We start from the raw sequence: 26913 nt of genomic DNA, 5'->3' as shown, positions 1-26913 counted from the left end.
TTTGGTTTGCCCTCGACAGGCTGACAGCTCGGCACTCTTCAAACGGCACTCAGAGCTAAAGTGTAGGCAGCCGCTGGGAAAAAAAATATCTTTTCATCACACTTCATCAGGGGGAATGCTAGTATTCTTTAGCTTTTTAACTCAATCAGATAACAACTTTTTAGTTTGAAACCACCTTTTTGCTGAAGCTTGTTTTTCAGGGTCTATGTTGTCACTTTTTTTATACTCCTGCAGATTTATTTCAGCGGGTGGTGGGGTAGCTTTCGATTGAGTTTAATAGAATCATTTTTGGCGTCAATCCCCTCTTACTGAGATATGTGTTTATTGAGCAATAAAATTGTCAGTTGTGATGTTGTGGATAGGATACACACTTTAAAAAGGCAGGAGCAGTTGTCTTTGTTTCTGAACTTGCTTTCATCAGGACAACTTTGAGCTAAGGTGTGTTAACTGTGTTTGAATCTGTATTTCAAACTAATGCGATTGTTACACACGTAAGACATTTAAAACACTTATTCATGTCTCCCGAAAATGTTCAGTTGCAGCAGGATTAGTCAACATCTCACCTCATCTACACATCAATATAATTTAGTTTTTCCTCATTTTCACACTGAGGAAAATAAGCAAGTAAGAAACAGAGAGAAAGGCTTCATGCAGTGTGGGCAGCGCTGCTGTCAACAGATTTGAAAAGTCCTCTACATCCATGAGTCATGTGCCTTCTGTTTGATGGTCCGACTCCGCATCACGAGGACAGCTGACAGCAGCAACCTGTAGCTGTATGAAGTATCACACAAAAGGGTGTTGTTTGCTTTACCGATTGAAATACATTGGGGGCAAAGTTGTGATTTTGGGCTGTATAAAAAATGTATTGACTTTGGTCACCTTTTGTATAAGAATAATTGCACAGTATTTATTTTAAAGTGCAGGTAGCTATTATTTTGATAAATTGCTTCCTCCAATGCTGAGTGACCAGCATGCAGTACAAGGTTACTACATTTAAAGTAAAAGTAGCTTTCTATGGCACTTTGAATGACATGAACAGAGAAAAGAAGAAAATGATCAAACCCCAGCTTGACACAAAATATAGTATAATACACTTGGTTTTACTTCCATAACAAATACAAAAACCTCAGAGTGTACTCATCATAGCCCCATGACATAAACATTATTGTAACAAATGAGGTAATGGAGATGCTGTTTCTGAACTCAAAACTTATTTTAGGCTCTTCTGTGCTCTAATTTAATAGTTAATAGCCAGAATATATGCTATTACATACACACATTTAATTGATATTGGCTCTTGTATGCAGTGAAAATGTTGTCCTGATTTCAGTGAAAGTTTCTTTCTTTAATTGTTCAGAAAAACAGTGTTTTATCTGCCAATACTTATTTTAGATCATATTAAACGATCATCAAAGCTCTGAGGAAGTCAGAGTATTGTAAAGCTGCACGTTTGGTTGTTTTATGATGCAAACCACGTCAGTCCTCTGACTCCCCCACAATGAGCTGGAAACGACCGGCTGGTCATCAGCTCTCAGATCAATATGTTTGTGGCCCACAGGGGACAGTAGTCATGTTCAATAGTAAACAAAAGCTTTGTCGACAGTGAAATGAAAACAAAAGAGCTCCTGGGCATTGACGGATTAGTTTGACCACTTTTAATCTTGCTGCAGTTTTGTCTGTACAATGGGATGTTGTGATCTGTAACAGTTAATTTTACAGCATTACAGTCATCAGTGTTTTTCATACGCTCTGTTCTTCTGTCACGACTCTCTCTTCAACCCCCTAATGTGCGTTAGCTGCTTACAAGTCTGGAACATTGTGACAAATAGTTCTGCAGAATTGAATCAAACAAACAATCGAGCATGAATCATGAGCTGCGAATCATGAAGCACAAAAACACTGCATTTACATTGCAGCATGATAAATCTCTAAATTCTCTGGCGTTTCCAATGGCCTGATATACTGTAGGTGCATAGGCCTATCATACAATACCATGACCATTGCAGCATCATCGATCGGGATTTCATTCCTCCTCACATGTCGTGGTTGCTAGAGAAACAGCTGTACATTAGATAGACTACAAGACCTCAAAAAAGTTTTAAATCATGGCTTAAGAAATATGTTAATGAATTAGATTCTTGCAGGGTCAGGCTTGTGTTTTAAATCTATAACTTTAAAGGAAAACGTGTGTTTGTGTGTGTGTGTGTGTGTGTGTGTGTGTGTGTGTGTCTTGATTAACTTGCCAACCCTTCAATCCATTCTACTTTACACCTTTCAGGTGTATTACTGAGCTTCCAAGTGCAGAGCCGATTGTGAATTCTTTTGAATCAGCGGTTCTTAAGTAAACTGGTCCAGACAGTCCCTACCATTATAGAAGTGCATTAAACTTCAAGCGGTTCCACAGCCAGGTTCCAAACAGACACACATCACCACATCTGCTTTGTGAGGCTGTGAAGGCATAGTGATGTTTTGAGCTAAATGCTAAGGTCAGCATGCTAGCTAGCAGGCTCAAAATTACAATGATAACATGTTGATATAATGTCTATGGTTGACTAGTATATTGTTTAAGTTCACATGATTGCGAACTCGGTTGGGAATGCATGCTAATATTCACTCATTAGCCCTAAACCAATCGCAGCTAATTTTATAGGAGTGTCATTAGTTTAGAAGTTAATTGCTCATTAAACCAAAGTATTGGACACAATGAAATGTAGCCATGATGATGGTGCTAGAGTAAAATTCATAGGATTAGCAAAGTTATCATTATTGCTCAAAGTCATTATGATTCTCCTGCTGGAAACCACTAGTGTTATTAAAGTTACCAATTGCAAAAAATTCAAAAGAGCCATGCTGCTAGTGGGACTCATATCAACCCATGTGCTGAAGGGGGGAAGGATTTTTTTTATCTGCCTGTTTATATGGTATTTGTGTTATTCATCAAAGAATAGGAGCCAGAAACAAAATATTACACGTCAGTCATTCCTCTTCAGTGTGTAAATACTGTATCACACAACCACTCTAACTCAGGTGTTTTCTCTCTTTTACAGCTGATGTAAAGCAGTACCAGCTCGAAGGCTTAGCACTGCAAGGTTCCAACTGACATCTTAACCCAAGAGCCATTAAACAGGTACATATGGTACGATGCTTTCTGTTGTTACTCAGTCCCTTCATTTCATTTTGGTTCGTCTTTGGTCATTTTCTTCCCAGTTCCTATTACCTTTAACCAAAGGCCTGAGCTGAGATCTTGATCTGTTTGTTATTAAGAGGAATATAAAAAAAACAAAAAAAAACAGTCATTGAATGTGGTGAACTGTTGTAGACATTTAAAAAGCATTTTCTGTTTTTGTTGACAACTCCCAAACCCTGAAGCACTGATGATAAAATACTTGACTGCTGACTTGAGGTCAGACTGTTAGGCCTGATGCAATAAAGTCCAATTCAAACTAACTTATTTAACTTATTGTATGTTCAAGAGCTCCATCATCTTGTTAAAGATCAAAATGTTTATTCATGTAGTCTTACTGAGATGCAGTGTGAAGGAGAGTGTTGGTTCTCACTGAGTGTTCTGCACATGTGGCAGAGCCCACAAGTGTAGCTAGTGTGTGTGACCTTGGCAGATGGTGATCTTGACTGTTCAGTTCTCAGTCTTTTTACAACAACATTTACAAGATTAAAGCTTGAAACTTCAACGTATTCCCCGTCATCATCAATGCTCATCAGGTGTATAAACCATTTATTTATAATCTGTTTGTTTCAATAAAAGTTTATATGATGGATTATTTTTAAAGAATGCAGGTCTAGTTGTAAAAACAAAAGAAGCATGAAACCTGAACACACTTCGGAATGTTGCAATTTGTCATCATTAAAATAATGAAAACGGAATAAACTAAAATGGCATTATCCTTTAAAGGTGCAGTGTGTAATATGACATCATCAAGAAAGTTCTACAAAGTTCTAGAATGCAACGCTCCCTGGGTAACCCCAACCCTTTTGAATAATAACAGAAGCTACAGTGGCCTTCAAGGACAAGAACAATTCTAAATTTTAAAAAATGCACCTGATGACATTCCAACTATGACACTTTCAAGATGGCGGCACTAGGCCTTGGTCCAAAATATGCAGAAATATGGACATATATGAGACCCTTTCTAAGGGAAAAAAAATAATTCAAAAAAATCTTTTCAGCTATTATGCACTAAATTAAATGTACTTATGGATATTATAATTACTTTCTACAAAATCTGCTAGGAAATAAAACCCAAAATTCTACACACTGCAGGTTTAAAGCAGCTCTTAGTTTGACTAACAGAAAGCATATTCCTCAGAGAGGAGAGGGATGGTGCCTTTCTCTTCCTCATGTCAACATTCATACCGTCTTCAGACTAACAGGCTGGAAGACCAGAAACCACCACACTGACTAAAACATAACATGCTTGCCAACAGTGAGTCTAGTAGTAATTTAGTAGTGTGTTAAATCATTACATTTCAGCATTCATCTCTCCTCTAGGGTAATACATGTGAAAAGTCAGGATGATTGCACTTTCACCTCAATTCAACTTTGGGATTAAAAAAAGTTGTCTCAATTTAGCAAAGAACGTCATCCTCAGCCTGTTACAAAACATTTGGATGACTCAAGTTCAGGCACTTTATCACAAGTGGGACATCAAGCTATTTATTTTACATAAACTACAATTATTTTTTCTCTAATTGAATTTAACTCAGTAAAAACACAATACAGTGTCTGAATAGAATGTGGATCTTTACTTGTATGCGTTAGTTCCCTGTGAAAATGATCTCAATTAACCATCTAATAATCTATGTTTTTCCCTGGAGAAAGCCCTCAGCCCCTACTGCTGGAATGAGGTTAAAACTTCCTTAAAAGTTTAAGATGGCCCTGATTATAAGACGACCAACCTCTTCTTATGTCGGTTATTTGAAGCAGCAGTGTTAATTTCCTCGATGCTACTGATGCTACTTCAGGTTTCCGACGCTGTTTGAAATGGCAGCCGATAAATTAAGAAGTGAGACATAATTGACACAAAGTGGTTGGAGTGCATCAAAGCATTTGTTGATGAGTTAGCTTATGAAACTAAGATTGCCGGTGAGACCTTCATTCTGTCTTCTTTTAATGCTACAGCTGTATATTTCACATCTATTTAGCATTCAGAACAGGAATGTTAGTCAATACAGGCCTTCATCTCCAGGGACTCTCCAATCTTTATGTATTCTTCATCCACCTGCTTTTATTTTGTATGCATCTCAGGACCTTTACAAAATAATCGTGTGTGAAAGAAGATAATTTGATGTGTCCCTTGCCTAGCCCTATTTGTAGTGGAGAGGCATGGTCCCGCAAAGGGAGTTGCTGTCCACGTGAGCGGTTTTCATAACAGGTAGCTTTCAGCAAGGACAAAGAGGGGAGTGGGAATAATTACCATTTAAGAAAAAACACCCCCCTGAGCCTGGCTTTTCTCCTCTTACCCCATTTCACTAGAATTTCTCATCCACCTTCATTCAGTTTCTTCAAAAAAATAAAAAAATAAAGTCAAGATCTTTCGTTTTTTTCAGTCATGTTGAAGTGACTTGCTAACAGGCTAAAATGAGATTCAGTGCAGCCAATCTCAAGTTAAGAGTCCTGGACCTCATGAGATTCCTCATTTTACCACAGTTAAAACAAAAATAAGCAATATTTAAAAAGCTATAGTGCGTAACTGAATGACGGTTACATTCAAGCCATCACCAAGTGAGTTGACACAAAGTTGATTAAGCCTATAAGCTCCAAAAAACTCTGTTTTTCTCTGTTTCCTCCCCCGACACTGACGCAGGAGCTCAGAAAAATCCTAAGAAGTGCCCAAGAAATGTTTCAAATCCATGGGGGATCACCAAAGGCTAAACTCATGTAGATGCACCAACAGTGTTGTTGTAATTCCTCATAATTCCTCATTGGGGCAACATAACCACCACAACCCCACTTTTATCTTAGGTGTCAGCCTCTGTGTTGTGACACCTTATAGCTCCAATCATTCTTAATCTAAACAGACTGTCACCAGATCTTGAGTTTAGGAAGCTAGCACCAAACAGTTGCCCACTTTTATGTCGACCAGATGTAGATGGTTTGGTCCCATGAGCCTGAAGCTACGATAGCGAGTGTGTTAGCATCTGTTTCACTTGGTGTGTTTTATCTTTTTTTCGATAACATCAATGTGTCCTTCTCTTAGCTCCGAGCTGCTTTCTAAAAGATTATGTCATTTTTAAAGAAAGCTCAGTAGTTGCTCACTGTAGTATTTTTTTGTGAGGCTCTCATTTAATAATAATAATAATAATAATACATTTTATTTATATAGCGCTCTTCTCTCACTCAGAGCGCTTATTTAGTGCTGCATATTCTGCAGTGAACTGTGTCAGACTATCTCAGCACTGACATTGACACTACATCTGTGAGGGAAAATGCCAGCAATCAAAACTAACCAATTTTCAGACTTAGCTTACAAAATGGCTGACAAAACATATTCTGCATAAACATTTTTCGTTTTCGGACAACAATGGTGCTGTATAGGGCTCAAAAAGGAAGAAGATAACATGCTGTGATAAACACTACTTTGTCTACTGAACTTAAACAGGATTTGGTTTGACAACAAGAAAATAACCCCTAGACCAGACTGAATAAATTAAATCAATTGATGCCCTTTTCCAAAGTCCATAATGAGTATTTATTGATACCTATACACACAGTCATTGCATTGATGTTGGATGCAGCTGCTACATTAAACATCAATATGTATAGGCATCAGCATGTTATTTGAACACATCGATGAAACTCATATATCAGTGTTTCCAGAATATCAGAACCCAAAACAGAAAAAGCTGCAGCCGCACCAACATTCCTGAGATTTACCAATATCAACAGCACTCTGCTGTGTTAACATCGCGCTCGCATTACTGATGCAGAAAGATGGAATCCCCTGGGCTTATCCCTCTTGTCCCCGTTCACTGCTGCACAGCATTGATGGATGAAGGCAATCAGGTCCACTGCTTCTCCAGCACTGAAGCAACACACTTCTGTATACGCTGCACCTCTCTGACACTGATTTATAGGACTGGAGCGTCTCCTCTCACTGGCTGTGGGAAGCCTGTGAGATCCACAATGTAGATCTTGTTTCACTGCTGCATTATGCTGACTGTGCAGTCCTCCCCATTGTGGGATAGTGGTTGCATTATAAATGCTAATAATGGCGTTGTAGGCAATAAATGTCACTGTGGAAGTAAAACTGAAGTGAACATATTTGCATCAGCAAATTATATCGATGTTTAAAGGAATAGTTCACTAAATAATTTTGCTCTTCTTTCCTCACTAAGTGAAGGAGTGTATTGGACCAATAAAAATCAACTTTATGAGGTAATATTATGTCTATGTTGTCTCAGAAGCTAGTGTGCTCCCACAATATATTCTACTTATATACATGCAAAGACTTGTCAACTGTCAGGAATTTTAAAAATGAAAGATGTGACAGTCTGATGGCAACACACATCAGAACATGGGTTCATTCTAAGGCAGGGAAACAGATACACACCAGATGCTTATACATATTCATGTAGCCTACATTTCTTGTTGTGAGTTCATCAAAACCAACACCTGAATGATCTCCAGTGTTGAGGCACTGGAAACTGCTGCAGAGTCCAACCATAGTGAATCTCCATGACTGCAGAGGGGAGAGAGAATTATCTGTGGCCATTCTCTGTTTGGCTGCGTGAAATTACCCAGCTGCCCCAGACCTATTTCTGAAAAGAGCCCCAGCTGCTAAGTGGGACCGAAGCACCACTCTGTTGCTGTGTGTGTGTGTGTGTGTGTGTGTGTGTGTGTTTTGTTGCACACTACACACACTCAATATTCAAGGTACAAGAAGAATAGGGCCTGTTTTTTTTCTTCAAGGAAAAACCTTTTTCACCAAAGTACCATAATGAGGCCAAAACCAAACCTTTTGACCCACCATTAAGGTACAATCATGTTTTTGATAGTTCATATTTTCAGCTGAAGCTGCAGTTACCAGTAAACCCACGCTTGTTTCCCTGCTGCAGCGTTTGGCCCATTTAAACAACATTTGAATTGATAGAAGTTGGAGTGACAAGCCTGGTTGAGGCTCTTTTTAGTAAGTAGGGAACCAAGTAGAAAAGGGATTTACTGAATATTGGCAACTGTGACAGTTGTGTACCATATGACGATATTAGACCATAAACTATTAGAATGTGTTACGATACAAGACCAAGAATGAAAGGGGTTTGGACTGAGTGAAGAGCACAACCAGGCCAATGCTAGTCCAACAGTGCTGGGAGAGGACAGCCAAATGAGTCCAGTTATTGGTTGCATATGAAGCAGGAAGTTTTACATACAATCACAGTATTGACTTTAACTAATGTATCCAGTAGTGAACAGGTCATGTAGTGATATCCCCAGCAGTTAGGGTCTTGTCTTGAAATATAATCCATGTCCTCTGTGTCTAAGACGAGACCAACAAAAAGAGCTCTTTTAGAATGGTCTCAACACCAAAACGTCTAAGAGGCACCACTCGAGGCAGGGTTTCATTTGTTTTCTAAACTTCAAAATGCACAAATATTTAATCCCTTAATTCTTAAATCAAAATCCATAATATCCTAATTTTTAATATGAGAATTTGATATGACTCACTGAAGGGGAAAATGACTCCGCACAATTGTTCATGCAAAAAAAAAGAAATCTTATTGTTCCTATTGCACTGTGGGCCAGTGATAAACGCCATTTTGATTCTGATGTATGTCTTGCATATATCAGAACTGACGATAAAAAACTTTCAAGGTTCAAGGTTTTTATTAAATGTCCCACGAGGGCAAATTTGTGTACAGCAGGAGAAGTTTAACGACACACGACAAATAAGACATCAGGATGCTGTGGTAAGAAAAGTCAAGCAAACGGTGATATAGTGTATAGCATCAGGTTTATTTTCAATCAAGAATAGCAAGAATTCTCCGCGGAGAGGTCACCGGTTCCAACACACGTAAGTATGTTACAAGAAGTGACAATGTTCACTCAAAATCATGGACTATTTAAGGACATGGTAGGAGGCGGGTAGACAGGTAAGGCTGGGTGAGGGGAAGGAGGGGAAGACAGGTTTGGGAGACAGACAGGGCTTGAGATATACATTCATATTATAATCGTGGGTGGGGCAGGCTGCCCCAGAACAGCAGGAGGCTGTCTGCAGGATCATTGTCACCTTTCAAATGTATAGTCAGGCTGGCTCCACTCGGGAGATTGAGGGGGATGGTTGAAACTACATTTCAGTTAGTCAGTTTACACTAAAACAGTCAATGTATGTTTTATACAGGCCTGTAGCAAATGTTTCCTATTTCATTAATAAGCATTCTAACATTTGAGTCCAGACATACATCATATGCAAAATCCGCCACCACACTTCTCTCTTTTTATCATATTATGATAACATAAAAGATAGCAAACCACAGTAAGGCAAAATATACACTAGGGGAGAAAAAAATTAAACCCCAAAACAGTCAAAAGGTAAGGCAAAAGGAATAACAGGGAATAATAAAAACCTCGTAAGGAAAAAATATAAAACCCAGGACAGGCCAATAATCAAAGGAGAAGGCCAAAATATCAAGAAGCGAGTTTAATGTGAAAAAACCTCAAATCGAATTCCAAAGAGGAAAAACATTAAACCAAAGAAACAAAAAAAACAAAACAAAAGTTTAAGGCCAAAGAAACAATGAAAAGCTGAAACCAAAAACGATAAGGCAAACTAGTCCTAGAATGCCTGTAAAGTTCAAAGAGCCCCAAGGGTAGCAGAAAGGCACGGACAAGCAGCAAAAGCCACCACTGGAGGTAAAAATCAAGTTCATCGCCTTCCGAAAAAGGACAAACCTTCGCTTAAGGTCATCTGCCAGGGTGTAGGGAATAGGGGAGCTGTGGAGGATGTGGGGAGCTGATGGCAAATCCAGTCATCAGGGTGATGGCTGCGTAGTCGGAGGAGTGGGAGGGGTTGGGGTTGTTGGTAGGGAGGGGGGGGTGGGGGGGGGGTTGTGGAGCGGGGAGGGGGGGGGGGGGGCAGACATTTTCCATCAGGTCTGAAAGCATGTGTGAGTGAATCCGGGGAGGGGGGCATCCGTGGTGCAGGATAGGCGGCCATTGCTGGGGGAGGTGGGGGTCGTCTGGCTCTCCTTGCGTCATCTTCCTCGTCGCTGCTGGTGCTGGTCCAGTTGATGTCATCTGGTCCATGCTGGTGGGCTGTAGTCCTGTAGGTGCCTCTCGATCCGTTCGCTGTGACTGGCATGGATCCAGGTGGTCCGTTCTGCAACCTTCACGGCCGTCATGGAGGAGAGGAGGAGTTGAAAGGGTCCTGTCCCTCGCTTGCTTGTCAGAACCTCCGTCTGGGAGCCATGACCACAAACCGATCCTCGGGTGGTGGCTGGTCGTGGTAGTGCATCCTTCACCAGTCGTGAAGCCAACTTGGCCTTGCGCTGAGGCCAGATGCCGTGAAGCAGAGACATCCACCAAAGCTCCAGGTCTGGAAGGGACAGCGGAGGCGCCTTTCAAGTCAGGACAGGGGGAAACACTGCTGCATACACTGTGACGCATAGAGGAGAGAAGGATATTGTTCAAATATAATCAAAGAGACAGCGACATGAGGTATCAACATGGCAAATTGAGAAAAGCCCACTAAATCAGCTTAAAAGGGAAAGAAGATAACATTTATAGCAGAAAGTCAAAGCCATAAATAACAACAATGTTGACTTGTCAAATAAACAAAGTGATCTTACCTTTTGGATGCAGTCATCAAGCAAAACGTAACCATACTACTTACCAAAAAGACCTGCAAAGCCCACAATGTAAACTGTGGTGAAACATCAACAAGTTTGCAGCAAAGTGTTGATAATGTGCAGCAAATAAAACAAAACAAATTGCAAAGTTAGTTGTGTTAAAATGAGTTGTGTTAGGTTTTAGGAAAACCACAGAATGCGAGAAACAGTACAAAGAAACATAAAAGAAAACAGGTATGGGAATAGCATGAGATGAGCATATTTCCAGGGAAATAATCAGCACCTACAAGAGTCGGGAAGCAAAGATGAAGTTAGTAGCAAAACAAGAAACAAGTTTAAGTAAAACTTAAACGATCGCTGCACGCAATAAATCAACTGAAATGCACACCCAAGTGTACAGAGTTAATCCAAACAACAACAAAAGTCAAGCATAAAGAAAATGCTGGAACAAGTTTAAGCAAAGCTTAAACGATCGCTGCGCGCAACAGGAAAACTGAAATACACACCCAAGTGTACAGAGTTAATCCAAACAACAACAAAAGTCAAGCATAAAGAAAATGCTGGAACAAGTTTAAGCAAAGCTTAAACGATCGCTGCGCGCAACAGGAAAACTGAAATACACACCCAAGTGTACAGAGTTAATCCAAACAACAACAAAAATCAAGCATAAAGAAAATGCTGGAACAAGTTTAAGCAAAGCTTAAACGATCGCTGCGCGCAACAGGAAAACTGAAATACACACCCAAGTGTACAGAGTTAATCCAAACAACAACAAAAACACAAACATACAAAAATCAAGCATTCAAAAATGCCGGCAGCAAGGTGACCAATTTGGCTAATGGTCAGACAGACGCCAGAGATTCCACACAAAACACAGAGAGAGAAAAGGAAAGAAAAAAACAAGCCAACTGACTGATTTTTGGCAAGGCCAGAGATCAGAACTCTGTACCCTCACACATAAAACACCCCTCAAACTCAACCAAAACTATAACAACAACAACCCTCTCACTGTCTCACATGTGCTGTGAAGCACACAAAGTAAAAACTATGAGGGAATTGGCTATACAGTAAGTGGGCTATCAGTGGGCAAGGGCAATCTCTATCGCTTGCTCTGGGACAGAACCACAGAGCACTATACACCATCTCTCCTACTCTGTGTTGCAAAGATAAAACAGCCCACAGTCAAACAGGCTAAATCAACCTAAATGTAGAGCCTAACAAATTGCCAAGTTGCATGAACACGAGGGTTCAAAGGAGAAAGAATGGAATAGCAAACCTGCAGGAGGAAAAGTTAGTGCAAGCAGCCAAAAACGTTTCATTTATAACGGAAAATAAATGTCTGAAAGGTGAAAACTGTTTAGCATTGCATGTTTCAAAGGCATTGATGGCCGATCAAAACGGTGAGTGGGCTATCAGCAAAAGTGATTGTCACAGCGACAGTGGTGCAAGGCTATAGTGAAACAAGGGGGAGATACTTACATAAATGTAAAAACATGGGTTTCTGTGCTATTGAGAAGTAAAATGGGCATGTTGGCTGGGCCTACAAAAAGGGGGATATAAAAGAAATGAGCAATCAAGAAAACAATACAGCTTCTTTAAGAGTGGCTGTGCATGTTTATCTGTGGTTTAAAGAGATGTAAATGAGGGAGTTTGGCTTGAACCAGGACAAGTATTTTCTAAAAACAGATGGGCTAGTCCTCTTTCTAAAAGGAGGCATGTAGTAAACAAGATTAATGCTAGAAACAAGGCAAAAGTGACAAGTACATGGAGACAGGCTAGTCCAGCCATGACTGCAAAAATGAGAGTAGCCCTTTTTGCTACAGAGGATTCATGTAAACACAGGAGGTGTAGACAAAGGCATTTGTTAACAGAGTCAACTTAGGTGGCAGTGTCCCTGTCGTGCTGAAGGGAGACTGAAAAAACAGACAGAACAAATTATTTTAGAGATGGGAAGAAAACAGCATTAAATCAGGCAAGTTTAGCAAAAGTCCCCAAAGTCAGGAAAACATTGGGGGAAAACACAGTCAATCCCAGTAATTTACACATGGTGAACACAAGACAAAAGGCCATGGTCAGGACGGAGGATTAGACAAAAGGAAGATGCAAATGATGAGATGGTTGAACTAAGCAAAACACAGGGAGGATACCACACCTTGGAAGTGGGCCATAGCAGACGAATAATAACAAGAGAAATACTCTAAGCAGAAGGTAAAAATGGCCACCTTGGTTGGCCCAAAAGTGTTTAAAAGGTAAATTGGTAAAATAGCGAACCTGAAAGCCTACATTCGACTGAGGCATATCCATAAGCTAGGCTAGATAGAAGAGCAGACATTCACAACAGTGACCTAGGGAATCGTCGCTTACCAACTGGAAGAGTGTTTGACGCTGCTCCTCTGCTGGAGAGAGCAGCGGAAATGAACATGGAGCCAAAAGAGCCCACAGGAAAAGCCTCTGAAAGAAATCACACACTAGCAAAATCAAGTGAAAACACGTCAACCAGCCCCGAAGGCCGGCTCCTGTTTTTGCGTGTGGCTAGGTCAGCCACAGAAAATGACTTTGCACAATGTTCCCTTCAACAGGACAACTCCAAACTCAAAAAGGAATTTAAAGCAGCGAGATTGTTTGTGTCGGAAAGGGTAGTACAATCACTATATTGTATACAAGGCGAATTTGGATTGACTAAATCAGCCCGTTTGCTAAAAATCTTCCCCATTGTAAGGGAAAACACAGGAATAGGAGCACAACACAAGTTTTCTTACCTTTCCCTTGTGGCGCCCTGGCTAGTTAATCACAAAGCAAAACAGAATGAAAGAACAACAAGACAATACAAAAAAACAAAGACAAACAATAAAACACTTATGAAATTTCAAAATTCTTGCTATTTGATCGAAAACAAGCCCCACCAACACAAATATCTTGGTCTGTAAAAGGGTTAACAATTCTAGTTTAATCTCCCAGAAGGACCTGTTTAATAATTCAGGCCTTCCAAGAAAACTAAAATCTCTCTCTCTCTCTCTTTTTTTTTTTTTTTTTTTTTGTAAAACACAGAACTCTCCACTGTCAACAAAACAACCAAAATAGAGGGCCAACTCTGCCCTTTTTGCTATGTTCACAAGAAGGGAAAAGTTTTAAAGGAGTTAAAACCTGCTGGAGAAAAGAAAATTAGTACAAATGAAAGCACTGTCCAGCTGCTTGTCCCGGTCCGTCAACCGAACAAGTAACATTACCAATTACTAAACTACCTAAAACCTTCCTCTCAACCTGCTCAGTTCAACTTGAACAAATAAGACTAATTCGTCAATTCCAGTCCGGTGCTTGGCGGAAGGCCATTCAGATGCATTAACAGTCACACAGCACCCGGGCCGAAGCTAACTCGTGGCTGTTCACTTTGGCGTTCTAGCTTTATTACATTAATGGTTAATTAAAGTTCATGCTCACTTCCAAGTAAATTTAAACGGGAGAGTTTCGCTCCGACTGTAGTGTAAAAATTCCTACAGAGATGTCCTTAGAAGTAATCCTTTAACCCAATTGTTGTTGCTTTAAAACAAAACATATTCTCACATACCGATTCGGAGGAGATGACAGAGTTTCCCCACGGGACGGCCAACAGAGGTCCTCTCTGTCCCGAAATGGAAGGGCTTGCTGTTGTCCGGTCCCGTGGACCCTCTGCCGGTGTTCTCCTTCCTGGAATTAACTCGCCAATTACTGTGGTAAGAAAAGTCAAGCAAACGGTGATATAGTGTATAGCATCAGGTTTATTTTCAATCAAGAATAGCAAGAATTCTCCGCGGAGAGGTCACCGGTTCCAACACACGTAAGTATGTTACAAGAAGTGACAATGTTCACTCAAAATCATGGACTATTTAAGGACATGGTAGGAGGCGGGTAGACAGGTAAGGCTGGGTGAGGGGAAGGAGGGGAAGACAGGTTTGGGAGACAGACAGGGCTTGAGATATACATTCATATTATAATCGTGGGTGGGGCAGGCTGCCCCAGAACAGCAGGAGGCTGTCTGCAGGATCATTGTCACCTTTCAAATGTATAGTCAGGCTGGCTCCACTCGGGAGATTGAGGGGGATGGTTGAAACTACATTTCAGTTAGTCAGTTTACACTAAAACAGTCAATGTATGTTTTATACAGGCCTGTAGCAAATGTTTCCTATTTCATTAATAAGCATTCTAACATTTGAGTCCAGACATACATCATATGCAAAATCCGCCACCACAATGCAATAACACAACAATATATACACAAGCCTGAGGAGACACAAAGTGCATAAGAATAAAGTGCCAGGAAATAAAAATAAGTAAAAATAAAAGTCATCAACAACCCAAGATATAAAAAATTTAAATAAATAAAAATAAAAGTCATCAGCAACACAAAAATAAAATCAGCATCAGCAGCATTTACCTATTGCAGGCCGCATTGATTGCCCGGATGGACGATGGGATGAAAGAGAATTGATCTGTTATTGGTTGGTGATCTTGGGTGCACACAGACGAAGGCCACAACAACATGAACTCTGAGTTGAGTGGATGGGTAGTATCATGTCGGATGTCACTACTTTGACTTTGACTTCACTTATATCAGTAATCAGTGGCAAAATGGCCACTTTTCCCTTTAAAGAAAATAATGTACGGCTCGTAAAGACTTAGACAACAATGGCTTCAGCAGTTACCAGGAGACAAGAGAACTTATTACACCCTCTCATTAGATGCATGTTTTCACTTACAAAGCCTTTAATTCCAGAGACAGGTCATTGTTCAAAGAGCTATTAAGAGCTCTGATGATCCAGGAAGGTTTTCTGATTAAAAATGCAGCAGGTGGTAATTTTCTCCGGGGGGGGGGGGGGGGGTTATAAATTGTAATTGTGTTATAATGATAATTATTATAGTAATTTAATTATGATGAATTAAATCATGGTAACTTGTAATTGTTGCAGCTGTGTTTTAATGTTCTGTTCTTTCGATTCCAAACCCCTGTTGGTTTAATCAAAATAAATTTTTTCCGCCTTTCCATCTTTGTAATTATGGCAGCAATTTCTGTGATTGCAGTCAATGTGACTGTTTTAGCATCCCTACAATGCTTGTTGTGTTTTAATGTTTTTTTTGACAGTTCTTCATCTATTCTTTTTTGTCTCACCCCTGGCTTTCTTTGTTCATTTCATAATTACAGACCTATCTGCGTAATTGTAAATGTGCAGACAGGAGTGATTGACAAAGATGTGGTAATAATGCTGAGTGCATGTGTAGCCAAATTCCCAACACACCATACATGCCCTTATTTCATTAACCCTGACCTCACCCAAATAGTCAGCAATTACCATGAGTGCACTAGTAGTCACAAAACCTGTGTTTAATTGCAGTGAGAGCAGCGCACCCGGCATTTTACTTCATTAAACTAAAAGCCCAACACAAGCACACAAGCGGACAAATTAGCAGTAAATACACATTAACACAGCGGAGAGCTCACCAAAGTCAGACAGAGAGCAAGATGTTAAATAAGCAGGAATGTTCATTGTTAACAATTGTTGTCAGAAGAAAGCATCGGAGGACAGCTGTTGGTTTTACTCTCAGACATGACAACCACCAGGAAATTACTTTAGGGGACACATTTATTTTATTTTTATGATTTTTTTATGACAGGGATAGTAGTTTATTTCAAGCTACGTTTTTAAAAATGTTGCATTTAAAAAAAAAAAGGATATATTAAATGTCATTTTTCCACCAAAACTCATACATACAGGATGCACTGCACTAAATTTGGAGAAATGTAGAATATACTCAGAGCGCAAGGAAAATGTATAGAAGATTCTCTTTTACGGTTTACTCAACTGTTATTATGCAACATTTTCTCCAAAATATGTTGCGTTTGGTTGATGCAGCCAAAACGCGTAGCCTAATGTAACGCTTGGTACAATAGGCTACCCAATTCCTTGAAGGAGCTTCTCTATGTATGTCCCTTGAAGAAATAGGAGGTATTAAGGCCACAACCTGACTATTAATCTTTTCTGGTCATCATGGTATTGCAAATTCCATGCCGTGGCGCAACATCACACCAGTGATGACTATGACACTGGTGTACTGCCCCCGCTCCCCCTATTGGAACTACCATAGAACGACACATGACTCATATCAACAAGATGACATCCTTTGTGCCTGTTTTATGATTGACAGCACTATGGTGGTTGGATTACTTGGTTGGATTAAGAGAAATATTGTTATAATACTGTAATAACCTCATGGTTAATGTTGTGGAACAATGGTGGCCATGCTTAAAAAATAAACAACATTAACTGTCTAAAAGTAGGAAACTTAAAAAAACAAACAGTGGTCTTCCATTTTATAGTCGAACATTTTGTCCATCCTACAAGGTCACTCTTGAATAACGTCACCTGACTTCTTCTCATGTCACAATCCTCACTATCTTCAGGATTCATCCAAATTGACATACATATCAGACAATACACTCTAAAAGTAGTAGTGATTTTAAGCTGTAGCCTGTTTCTGAAAGATTTTTTTATTTACTGTTCTGATCTATATGTGTTTACAGCATGTCCTTTGGCAGGCAGAAAGATGCTTGTCATGTTTTGTTTATTGAATAAAGAGATGACGAAATGGGTGGTTTACGACAGCAGCGATGTCTCCCACCTCTAGAAATTTAAAATGGAACAAACCAAACCAGACACAATGCTCTAAAGGATCTAATCAGCTATAGACCTTACACATTATCAATTAACAAGCTTAAAACCAGACATTATGAGTGGAGTTGCTCACATCATGCTCTTGCAGATTAATTTGCATTTATTGAACTGAACTGCTTGGCCGTCTACTCACATGTGACAGGTGGCTGTTCATTTCATGGTAAACACCATCAGGGAGCATAAGTGCACAGTTGGTCCTCTTCACACCCTCACTGATGGCCCGACTCGTTCCTCCTCAGCAGCAGCCAACGTATCTCCATGTGTCAAATGCTCCCACAGGGACAGGCTGTCAGTGTCACAGCCTCACAACTGACTGAAACTGTTACTGTGGATGTGTAATTCTACATTTCTCTGTCCTGCTTCTTCTATTACACACAGAGAATAGTGCTACAAAATGAGTTATATTCTATTTCTTCAGTATCTTTATGTTGTTCTGTACATTTATGCATTCAGCCAGACAATACATGCAGTATTTAAGATCATTGCAAATGTATAAAGCCTGAATATGTGGGTACTGGTAGAGGTGATTTTTTATCAGTTAATCTACTGATCAATTTCTGGAAATACTGATAAATCGTTTGGTCGAAAATGTTATTTATTTATCTCGTGATCACAGGATAACGTTATCAAAAACAAGCAACTCGGCTTTGATTATTTAAAATAGTCGCCAGCAGGAACTGATGTAGCACTATTTTTATATTATATTTTATATATTATTAATCATTATATTTATGTGTGTATGAATACGTTTTCGATTGACTGATTCTGTCATTGACGTGTGTGTGTGTGTGTGTGTGTGTGTGTGTGTGTGTGTGTGTGTGTGTGTGTGTGTGTGTGTGTGTGTGTGTGTGTGTGTGTGTGTGTGTGTGTGTGTGTGTAGGGGCAGGAGGAGGTTACAGCTCGAGGCTCAGCCATGGACGGGGAATGCCTCAGCTGTATGAAGTACCTCATGTTCATCTTCAACTTCTTCATCTTTGTGAGTTAATCACTTTATCTTCTTATGTCACTTTAACTTCAGACTGACATCCAAGGATCCTGTCAAGTTGTAATGGCATTTGGAGGAGCTTTTTTCCTCCATATGACTTTATTGCATTGACATATACTGTGACCTAATCAATCTTGATTCAGTAGCTTTACATTTGTTTTAAATAATCATGATCAATAAACACAAACACGACATTTTCTATATCTCTCTCTAGTGGACACACTTTAGTAATCTGCCATAAGTTAATACCTAACAAACTATATGGCCATACGACTTAAAGGTATGTGTAGTATTTACCAGGGTTGGGCTGCCATATATAGTTGTTATATGTCTCATAAATAATATAGTTAAACTGTTGCATTCTCTCTTTGGAGTGTGCAGATGAAACTTTATTTATGTCTTATGTTTTTTATTTCTCACGCCCTTCACCTTCCCCTAAGTGGCTTTTTTAGCTGGTCAGGCCGCCATTGTTAATAAGAACGTGCCTGTAAAAAGAATAGAGAAATTAAATTTAAAATTAAAACGAGTGCAGCCTTACATCTCAACTGGAGCAGCTCAAGGTCGACCCATTAAGACAGAATTCAAGCATCCCCCAACACTTGGACAGAACTGAGCTGAGTGTCACTCATAAGTCTCCTCAGCTTGTTGAGTTACCTAGATCCTAAGAACAGTAAATATGTGACTGATTGAACCCTCTCTCTCTCTTTCTCCCAGCTGGGGGGCTCCCTCCTGCTGGGTGTGGGTGTGTGGGTGCTGGTGGACCCCATGGGCTTCAGGGAGATTGTGGCTGCTAACCCCCTGCTGTTCACTGGGGTCTATGTCATCCTGGCCATGGGCAGCATGCTGTTCCTGCTAGGATTCCTGGGCTGCTGCGGAGCCATTCGAGAGAACAAGTGTCTCCTGCTCTTTGTGAGTCTGCAGAATCTGTCCTTCATATGCAAATCACATATTAACACTATTCAAACAGCCTTATGTTTATCTGGGGCAGCTCAGACACAAACAAACAGTTCAAAGCTAGTTTGAGACTATACGAATCGATCAAATTCTTGTGAACTTTAGATGTACAGTAACTATGAGAGAAGATAGCTTGGAGTGGGAGACATTGTAGGAAATCACAAGGTATTTTATGATTTGATCCCTTTTAGCTCGTCCACTCTATATTGAAGTCACAAACCATTAAAAAAATACTATATGGCTTACATACACATCCTATTTTTTTACTAAAAATATAATAAAATCAAGTAGAAATGGGTCTAGGTCGTTGTGAATTACTTTTAAAGACCTTCATATCCATGTATGTACATCAGTTTGGCACCATTGGTTTATGTCTTTATGGTAAGATTTTATATTGGCCTGTTTAAAACTGGTAAAGTCAGTCCATCCTCCATTACATCCCTGTTTCTATGTTGTATATAAGGCCAGAGTAAAACAAACCAAGTGTGCCATCTAGAGGAGGGGAATGTAATTCTACATGTCAGTCACAGACCAATTCATATTCACAGCCACTATACAGTACACTCTTGTATTTCATTCTGTTTTTCTTAAGTGTGTATTCTTGCAGTTTTTTTTATTGTATTTTTTAAACGTGTTTAATTTGAATATATATTTAAGCCTCATGTTTCTGCTGTCATAATTTTTGCATTTGTGTTTGCAGAGTATTATTAGTAATAGGAAGGATATTAGAATTCTCTGGGTATCATTTTGACTTTCTACTTCTTCCCTGTTTTCAGTTCTTCATGCTCATCCTCTTCATATTCCTGGCTGAGCTGGCAGCTGCCATCTTGGCTTTCCTCTTCAGGGAGCATGTGAGTACATTCTCCAGAGCAGTTAACCTTGTCAATGCAGTGAAAAGGTAATCTACACAGAGGCCAAAGGAAACTTTCCTTTGATGATAAATGGATCATAATTTCATCAAAATAATTAAATTGTAATTGAAGTTGCCCTCTAAATTCTCTGAATTCTCTCAAGTAACTGCAAAAATCAAAATGAATTGTAAAATTATCCATCATTCATCCAGAAAAACAATCTCATTCAATGCTTTCTTTTAGTTTCCTAAAGTTCACTCACAGTAAAAGAGAACCTTGAATCTGGGAGTTGTTGCATCTCTGGTGTTTGAGTCTGTATGTGTGAACATAATTATTTGATAATCATTGTTTGTTTATTTTTGCATCAAATATACTAAGATGGATCATGGTTACTGGTCTGATGGGGGAATTCCTTAAACTGAGCTGTGTTTGTTTCTCTTTACAGTTAACTAGACAATATTTCAGCAGGGAGCTGAAACGTCACTACCAAGGTCAAAACAACACGGACGTCTTGACTTCCACATGGAACGCTATCATGACCACGGTGAAGCCTCCATGATTTTCTCTAAGCTTTTCCAAACTTAGAATCAACAACACCCTTCATGAAAGTCCAATTCCTTCAATGTCCCCTGACTTGTCTCTGTACAGTTTGACTGCTGTGGCGTGAGTGGCCCTGAAGACTTTGAGGAGAGCCTGTTCCGGCTTCTCAGCCCTGACAAGATGGTCCCTGAGGCCTGTTGCCAGAGGAACAGCTACATCAGTGTTGAGCAGTGTGTGACCGGCAGCGTGGCCTTCAGACACAACAAGGTCATTAGAGGAAACACTTTTCACACACAGACATCAGGTTTGAGGAACACCTGTTAGCCCAGTGATGGGGGACACTTTCAGTGAAAGTAGAACAACTTAAAAACAATCACTGATGCGATAACGTGTAAGCACAATTTTGTCAAAATCATTGAATACCTCATAATGAGATACCGCTACCTGCAAGTACTGTGGATGTGCTGGACAAAAAGGGGCCTACCGTAGCTAGCAACATGCCCGTTTACAGAGCCTAGGCTGTGTATTAACACTGGATTTATTTTTAAGCACACAAACAGTTTGGACATTTAGCAGATCGTGAGGAGATATTCACTGATTTTGACAAAGTGATTTTTCTTTTTCTCAGCTCTTTTGTGCGTTTTATTTGATGAACTCAAAAACGAAAGTATGTATTTCATGTCTTTGATTTAGATATATAATTACATAATTTAGCTGTTGTCTTATTTATGTAGTATAACAAACACAATAAAAAACATGTTGCATCATCTCAATGTATTTTTTTAGAATTGATTATAGGGAGGCAGGAGGAAGTTAGTGAATATAGGCAATAACCAGATAACTTTTAAGTAGCATAGATGTATTGCTCTAGCAGACAAGGTAACTGTCTCTCTGTGACAGAGTGAAATAATTGGGAACAGATTAGCAAATGGGAGTCCAGTACTTTAGCTGGTTTGGTGTAGCCTGTACAATTTGGAAGTTATCTTGGGATAACACTACCATGTTTCATATGGTAAAATACAGATAAATAAATCTGATCTGCATTTATTTGATCAGTGTAGGTTAATTTTATTTACTGTATAACAAATGCATCACTTATTAATCTTAGTCTACAATGTGACAGTAATAGTGATTGCTTTGAATTATTACTTGAAGTCCTCTTAACATGAGTGAACTTTTCTCGTAGGGCTGTTACTCTGCCATGGTGGACTACTTTGAGACTTACATTTACACAGCAGGAGCTCTGGCCATCGTGGTACTGACCATTGAAGTAAGTACTGTGTTTTCCTTTATATTAATATTCTTAATCGTTTATTGCTTTTTGAGGAAATCTGTTTCTTTTAAAGAAAAAAATAAGGTTTATTAAATATAATAATAATAAAAAAATGTCAGCAGCCTTATCCTCCCTGATTAAGATCCTTACTGCCACACTGTCTTTCTGCCAGCTGAGGTGGAATAAGTGACTCGAAGAGTTTTTGCCTTTTCCTGTAAGATTGAGAACAGGAAGGTTTGACGTGTCTGACCATTGTATGTCTGTCTCTCTCTGCAGCTCTTCGCCATGGTGTTCGCCATGTGTTTATTCAGAGGCATCCAGTAGCCTCTGTGGACAAATGCAGTGTCGCCAGGCCTCAGAAAGGCAGGAGGAAAACAAAACTGTAAAATATGAAATGTATTTGTACAGTGATAGTGTAAGTGTCTCATTGGTTTTGTGACATCATTTTGTACTTCACAGCAGCAGCAGCACGCCGGTTGATGTACTCAACCTATTGGGCACAATAGACACACACAGGAAGTAATGTACGCCCTGAGGGGGAGGTACTGCACTGTCTGCACCGTTTCTCAAAAGTAAAGGGCAAACTGAATTATAGATGGTCTTCTCGTCAAATAACTCAATTCAGTCCACAAACAATCTGTGTCCAGGAAAATGGCCCTAAAACTGGAGACATAATACACAATTGTATAGCTCACATATCCAGAAGCCTCACAAGCATTACAGGTACAGTCGGCACATGTGATTTCACAGTGAGCTTCAGGACCGTCCGAGCTGTAACATAAAAAATTTTGAAGATGACGACGTAGTTTGAGCTGGTTAACAATGGAAATCACAACACGCGGGGCCTCATGCGTGAAGGAAACAAAACCTTTCACCAAACTGTCTCAACTGCACAACGTTGTTGTTAATCCCCCATTTGAAGAGATTCATCAACTTACCCCAGATGTATTCTTAAGGCCCCTGTTCATTCACAAAAATATCAAACTAGGTATAAGCTACCAGAAAAGATAGAGAAGGTTTGAAATCAAGATGCCAAATGCCTTGATCAGATTGACAGTGTTGTGAAATACTTGTGCACATTCCTTTACTTCAGTAAAAGTACTGATTTCACTCTATGACTTGACTACAAGTAAAAGTCCTGCATTCAAAACCTTACTGAAGTAAAAGTACGTAATTATTATCAGCAAAATGTACTTCAAGTGTCAAAAGCAAAAAGTTAGAATGTCCCATTTCAGAATAGCATTTTATTGGATTATCAATAGTGATGCATAAATACACTCAACAAAAATATAAACGCAACACTTTTGTTTTTGCTCCCATTTTTCATGAGATGGATTTAAAGATCTAAAATTCATTCCAGATACACAATATTACCATTTCTCTCAAACATTGTTCACAAATCTGTCTAAATGTGTAATAGTGAGCACTTCTGCTTTGCTGAGATAATCCATCCCACCTCACAGGTGTGCCACATCAAGATGCTGATCTGACATCATGATTAGTGCACAGTTGTGCCTTAGACTGTCCACAATAAAAGGCCACTCTGAAATGTGCATTTTTTTGCTTTATTGGGGGTCTGGGGACTCAGAACCAGTCAGTATCTGGTGTGACCACCATTTGCCTCATGCAGTGCAACACATCTTCGCATAGAGTTTATCAGATTGTCAATTGTGGCCTGTGGAATGTTGGTCCACTCCTCTTCAATGGCTGTGCGAAGTTCTGAAACGCCTTTGGAGACGGCTTATGGTGGAGAAATGAACATTCAATGCACGAGCAACAGATCTGGTTGACATTCCTGCTGTCAGCATGCCAATTGCACGCTCCCTCAATGCTTGTGGCATTTTGCTGTGAGACAAAACTGCACATTTCAGGGTGGCCTTTTATTGTGGACAGTCTAAGGCACACCTGTGCACTAATCATGATGTCAGATCAGCATCTTGATGTGGCACACCTGTGAGGTGGGATGGATTATCTCAGCAAAGCAGAAGTGCTCACTATCACACATTTAGACAGATTTGTGAACAATGTTTGAGAGAAATGGTAATATTGTGTATCTGAAATTAATTTTAGATCTTTAAGTCCATCTCATGAAAAATGGGAGCAAAAACAAAAGTGTTGCGTTTATATTTTTGTTGAGTATAATTGGGCATCATTCATTTTCCAACAACTATGCCGATACAATTTAACAGACAAAAAAATATATTGTGAAACCGCACAGTAAATTGGCATATGAATATGTTTAGTCTTTTTCCTCAATGAATCCCTTTAATTTTTATTTTAATAACATTTTAAAACTCTACATTCATTCAGATGAAGCATTGTAAAACTTCAGTATTTTCTCCTGTAGAGAAACTAGCTCTGTGTTACTCGTTGGACAGGACTCATGAATTTCCTTCATTCTTAACAGAAAACTCTAAATCCAAATAAACTACTTAAATGTGACATTCTCCTTTGTATGCTCGTCTTTCTTGCATGAGGCTCGAGGTCAATACACATTATATATGATTAAATGGGTTTCAGAGTGAGGTTTCTAAAACCCATTTTATTTGGATACAGGAGGTTGTACATTTCATTGTAAAATATTAAGATAAGTAAAGGAGTGTTCAGTGTTAAAGATTAACTTGGGCCGCCTGTAAATAAATCATTGCCACCATGTAAAGGTTAAATATGTGTGAATGTGTGTTTATATGTAAATACGTATGCTGTGAGACTGTGCCAGTGTACAGTATGTTTCCCTCTTTGTGCACACTGTAATACTATTTATTGTGTCAGTAGTTATAAAAATGCAAATTTAGCTAAACATTTCTCGAAGTGTGTTTTGAAAACCTAAGTTGATTTGTATAAACTCACTTAAATTTACATTAAAGTGATTTCTGTGATTTTAGTGGTGTGTCACTTCATTTATCCTTCAGAATTGTCCTTCTTATATTCTCTCTCACCAAAGACACTCAACAAAAAGCAATAACTTATTCTAATCTACCTACTGTAATTCAGAGAAATATTCACTCAGTTGCCAGTTTATTTGGTACATTTAGCTTAAATTTATGCTATTTAATCCAACAGTCCTCCATAAATCCTCCCATTAATAAGGAATACTTATCTATCTTTTTATCAATCTATCTATCTAGTTGATTTAATGATTCCTGCTGAGTGTGAGGAAATGTTCCAATGTTTCTCTCCATCTGCTATCCATTGAAAACCATGTATCTAACATATTTTTTTAGTGTTTCATTAAACTGAAGGATGATACGGAAGCCAAGAGCTGCCAAGCTCATATATATATTTTGTTCTGTTATTTTGTGATCACGGGATAACAAAGTGTGTTTCCACTCATTACTTAAAATATTAGATGCCATTATTGAGCACCTAATATTTTCATTAAACTAGGTTTGTTTCCTCAAGATCAAGAAATAATGAAATAGAAAATTAAAATTAAAAAACACACAAGCATGGCCACTCTCGGCTTCAGTAGAAGGAAGTTTTCCTGTGTGGTTTGAGAAAGTTATCCAAACAGTTTTCTGAACAGTGCTGATAACATTTTAATGCACATTTGTTTTCAGGTATAAATCACATTGTTTCTGTGGCTGCATCTTTTGTTTGGCTGCTAATGTTTATTGAGTGGGTGGGGGGCAATATCCATTCCCAATGGTTTATTGGAAATAATATGGTCATTTTGTTCTGTATAAATTGGTTCTTTTTGATGACTCATGTGAAAACACCCAATGAAGCTCCTATGATTAATCCAACAGACTCCTCTGGTAGGTCAGCTGTTGTTGCAAACATCTCAGATAACAAGGAGTCATCTGGTGCCTAGTAACAGATCCAGTACATCCACAGTCATGTTGCGGCATGTAAACTGATAGAACTGTGAAAACAAAAGTGGTGCAAGGCAAGGGTCATTTCTGAACTTTGTGCTCTAGCTTTTCTTATCATCAAATAATTTTCATGTACGTTTTTGAAGCTGCCGAGTTAATTCATCACCAAATGTGGAGGACACCTCTCGAACGGACTGGGACGGCTGCTCTGTACTTTGGACTGGTTCTGTCACACTTGGTTGGAGAAGGTAGGCCTACGTATTATCTATTTATTTAAGGACTTTAATGTATCACAATGAATGGTGGAGAAGGTAGTGAGATATTTTACTGAGGTAAAAGTAGTAATAGCACTATAAATTACCTTGATGAGAGCCATGAGAGAGAACATGATAATGAGTGTGCCATAAAACAAAAAAAAAGAACTATGAGCTAAAAGAGGCTAAAAAGTATAGAAGCCTGAAGAAGAATATACGTATGACTTGTATATTCTGTCTCGTGATCACGGTGTAACTACCTTGTTATCTTGTGATCACAAGATATTTATTTTGTGATAACTGAATACGAGCATTGCCGCTCTCTGTAAGAAAAAGGTAGTGTAGAGCTGCAAAGTTAGCGGTAATTGTATCTGTGGGTTTGTCATGTTCACATTTATCATCAATCATTTGATTAATTGTTAATAGATCATTATTTATTTTATTATTTCCTAAAAAGGGTCCTATGTTCCCCGCTTTTTTTGAAAATGGGTCCTATGTTCCCCAGTCTTTTATTTTTTTCCACCCTCTAACCCTAACCCTAAACATAACCGCCAAATAGGCCTATGTAGGCCTACAGGCCTTAACCCTAACCCTAACCCTAACCCTGTAATCTACTGTAAAAAAAAATGCTGAATTAAATCAGCAAAGGCTTATGTCATGCAATTCGGCATAGGACCCGGGAAACATATACCCAGGGAACATAGAGATGATTCCATTCAGATTAGTCGTTCACAGCG

At 39.1% G+C, this 26913-nt stretch overlaps 1 protein-coding gene across 1 annotated transcript; it reads left to right on the top strand.

The window, feature by feature from the left end:
- Window positions 1-3072: 3072 nt before the first annotated feature.
- On the top strand, window positions 3073-22431 carry LOC307255732 (tetraspanin-18B-like; the record flags this gene model as incomplete). The annotated part of the gene is made up of 8 exons (XM_080034490.1): window positions 3073-3127; window positions 18391-18480; window positions 19204-19398; window positions 20220-20294; window positions 20740-20838; window positions 20943-21101; window positions 22021-22104; window positions 22384-22431. The coding sequence occupies exons 2-8, from the start codon at window positions 18418-18420 to the stop codon at window positions 22429-22431; spliced, it is 723 nt and encodes a 240-aa protein (XP_079890616.1). The 5' UTR covers window positions 3073-3127; window positions 18391-18417.
- Between the last annotated feature and the right edge of the window lie 4482 nt (window positions 22432-26913).

Source organism: Ammodytes marinus (genome assembly GCF_949987685.1).
Source record: "Ammodytes marinus genome assembly, chromosome: 1".
NCBI classification, from domain to species: domain Eukaryota; kingdom Metazoa; phylum Chordata; class Actinopteri; order Uranoscopiformes; family Ammodytidae; genus Ammodytes; species Ammodytes marinus.
Note: the sequence above shows the minus strand (reverse complement) of the source record. Positions and strands in the feature narration are given on the sequence as shown.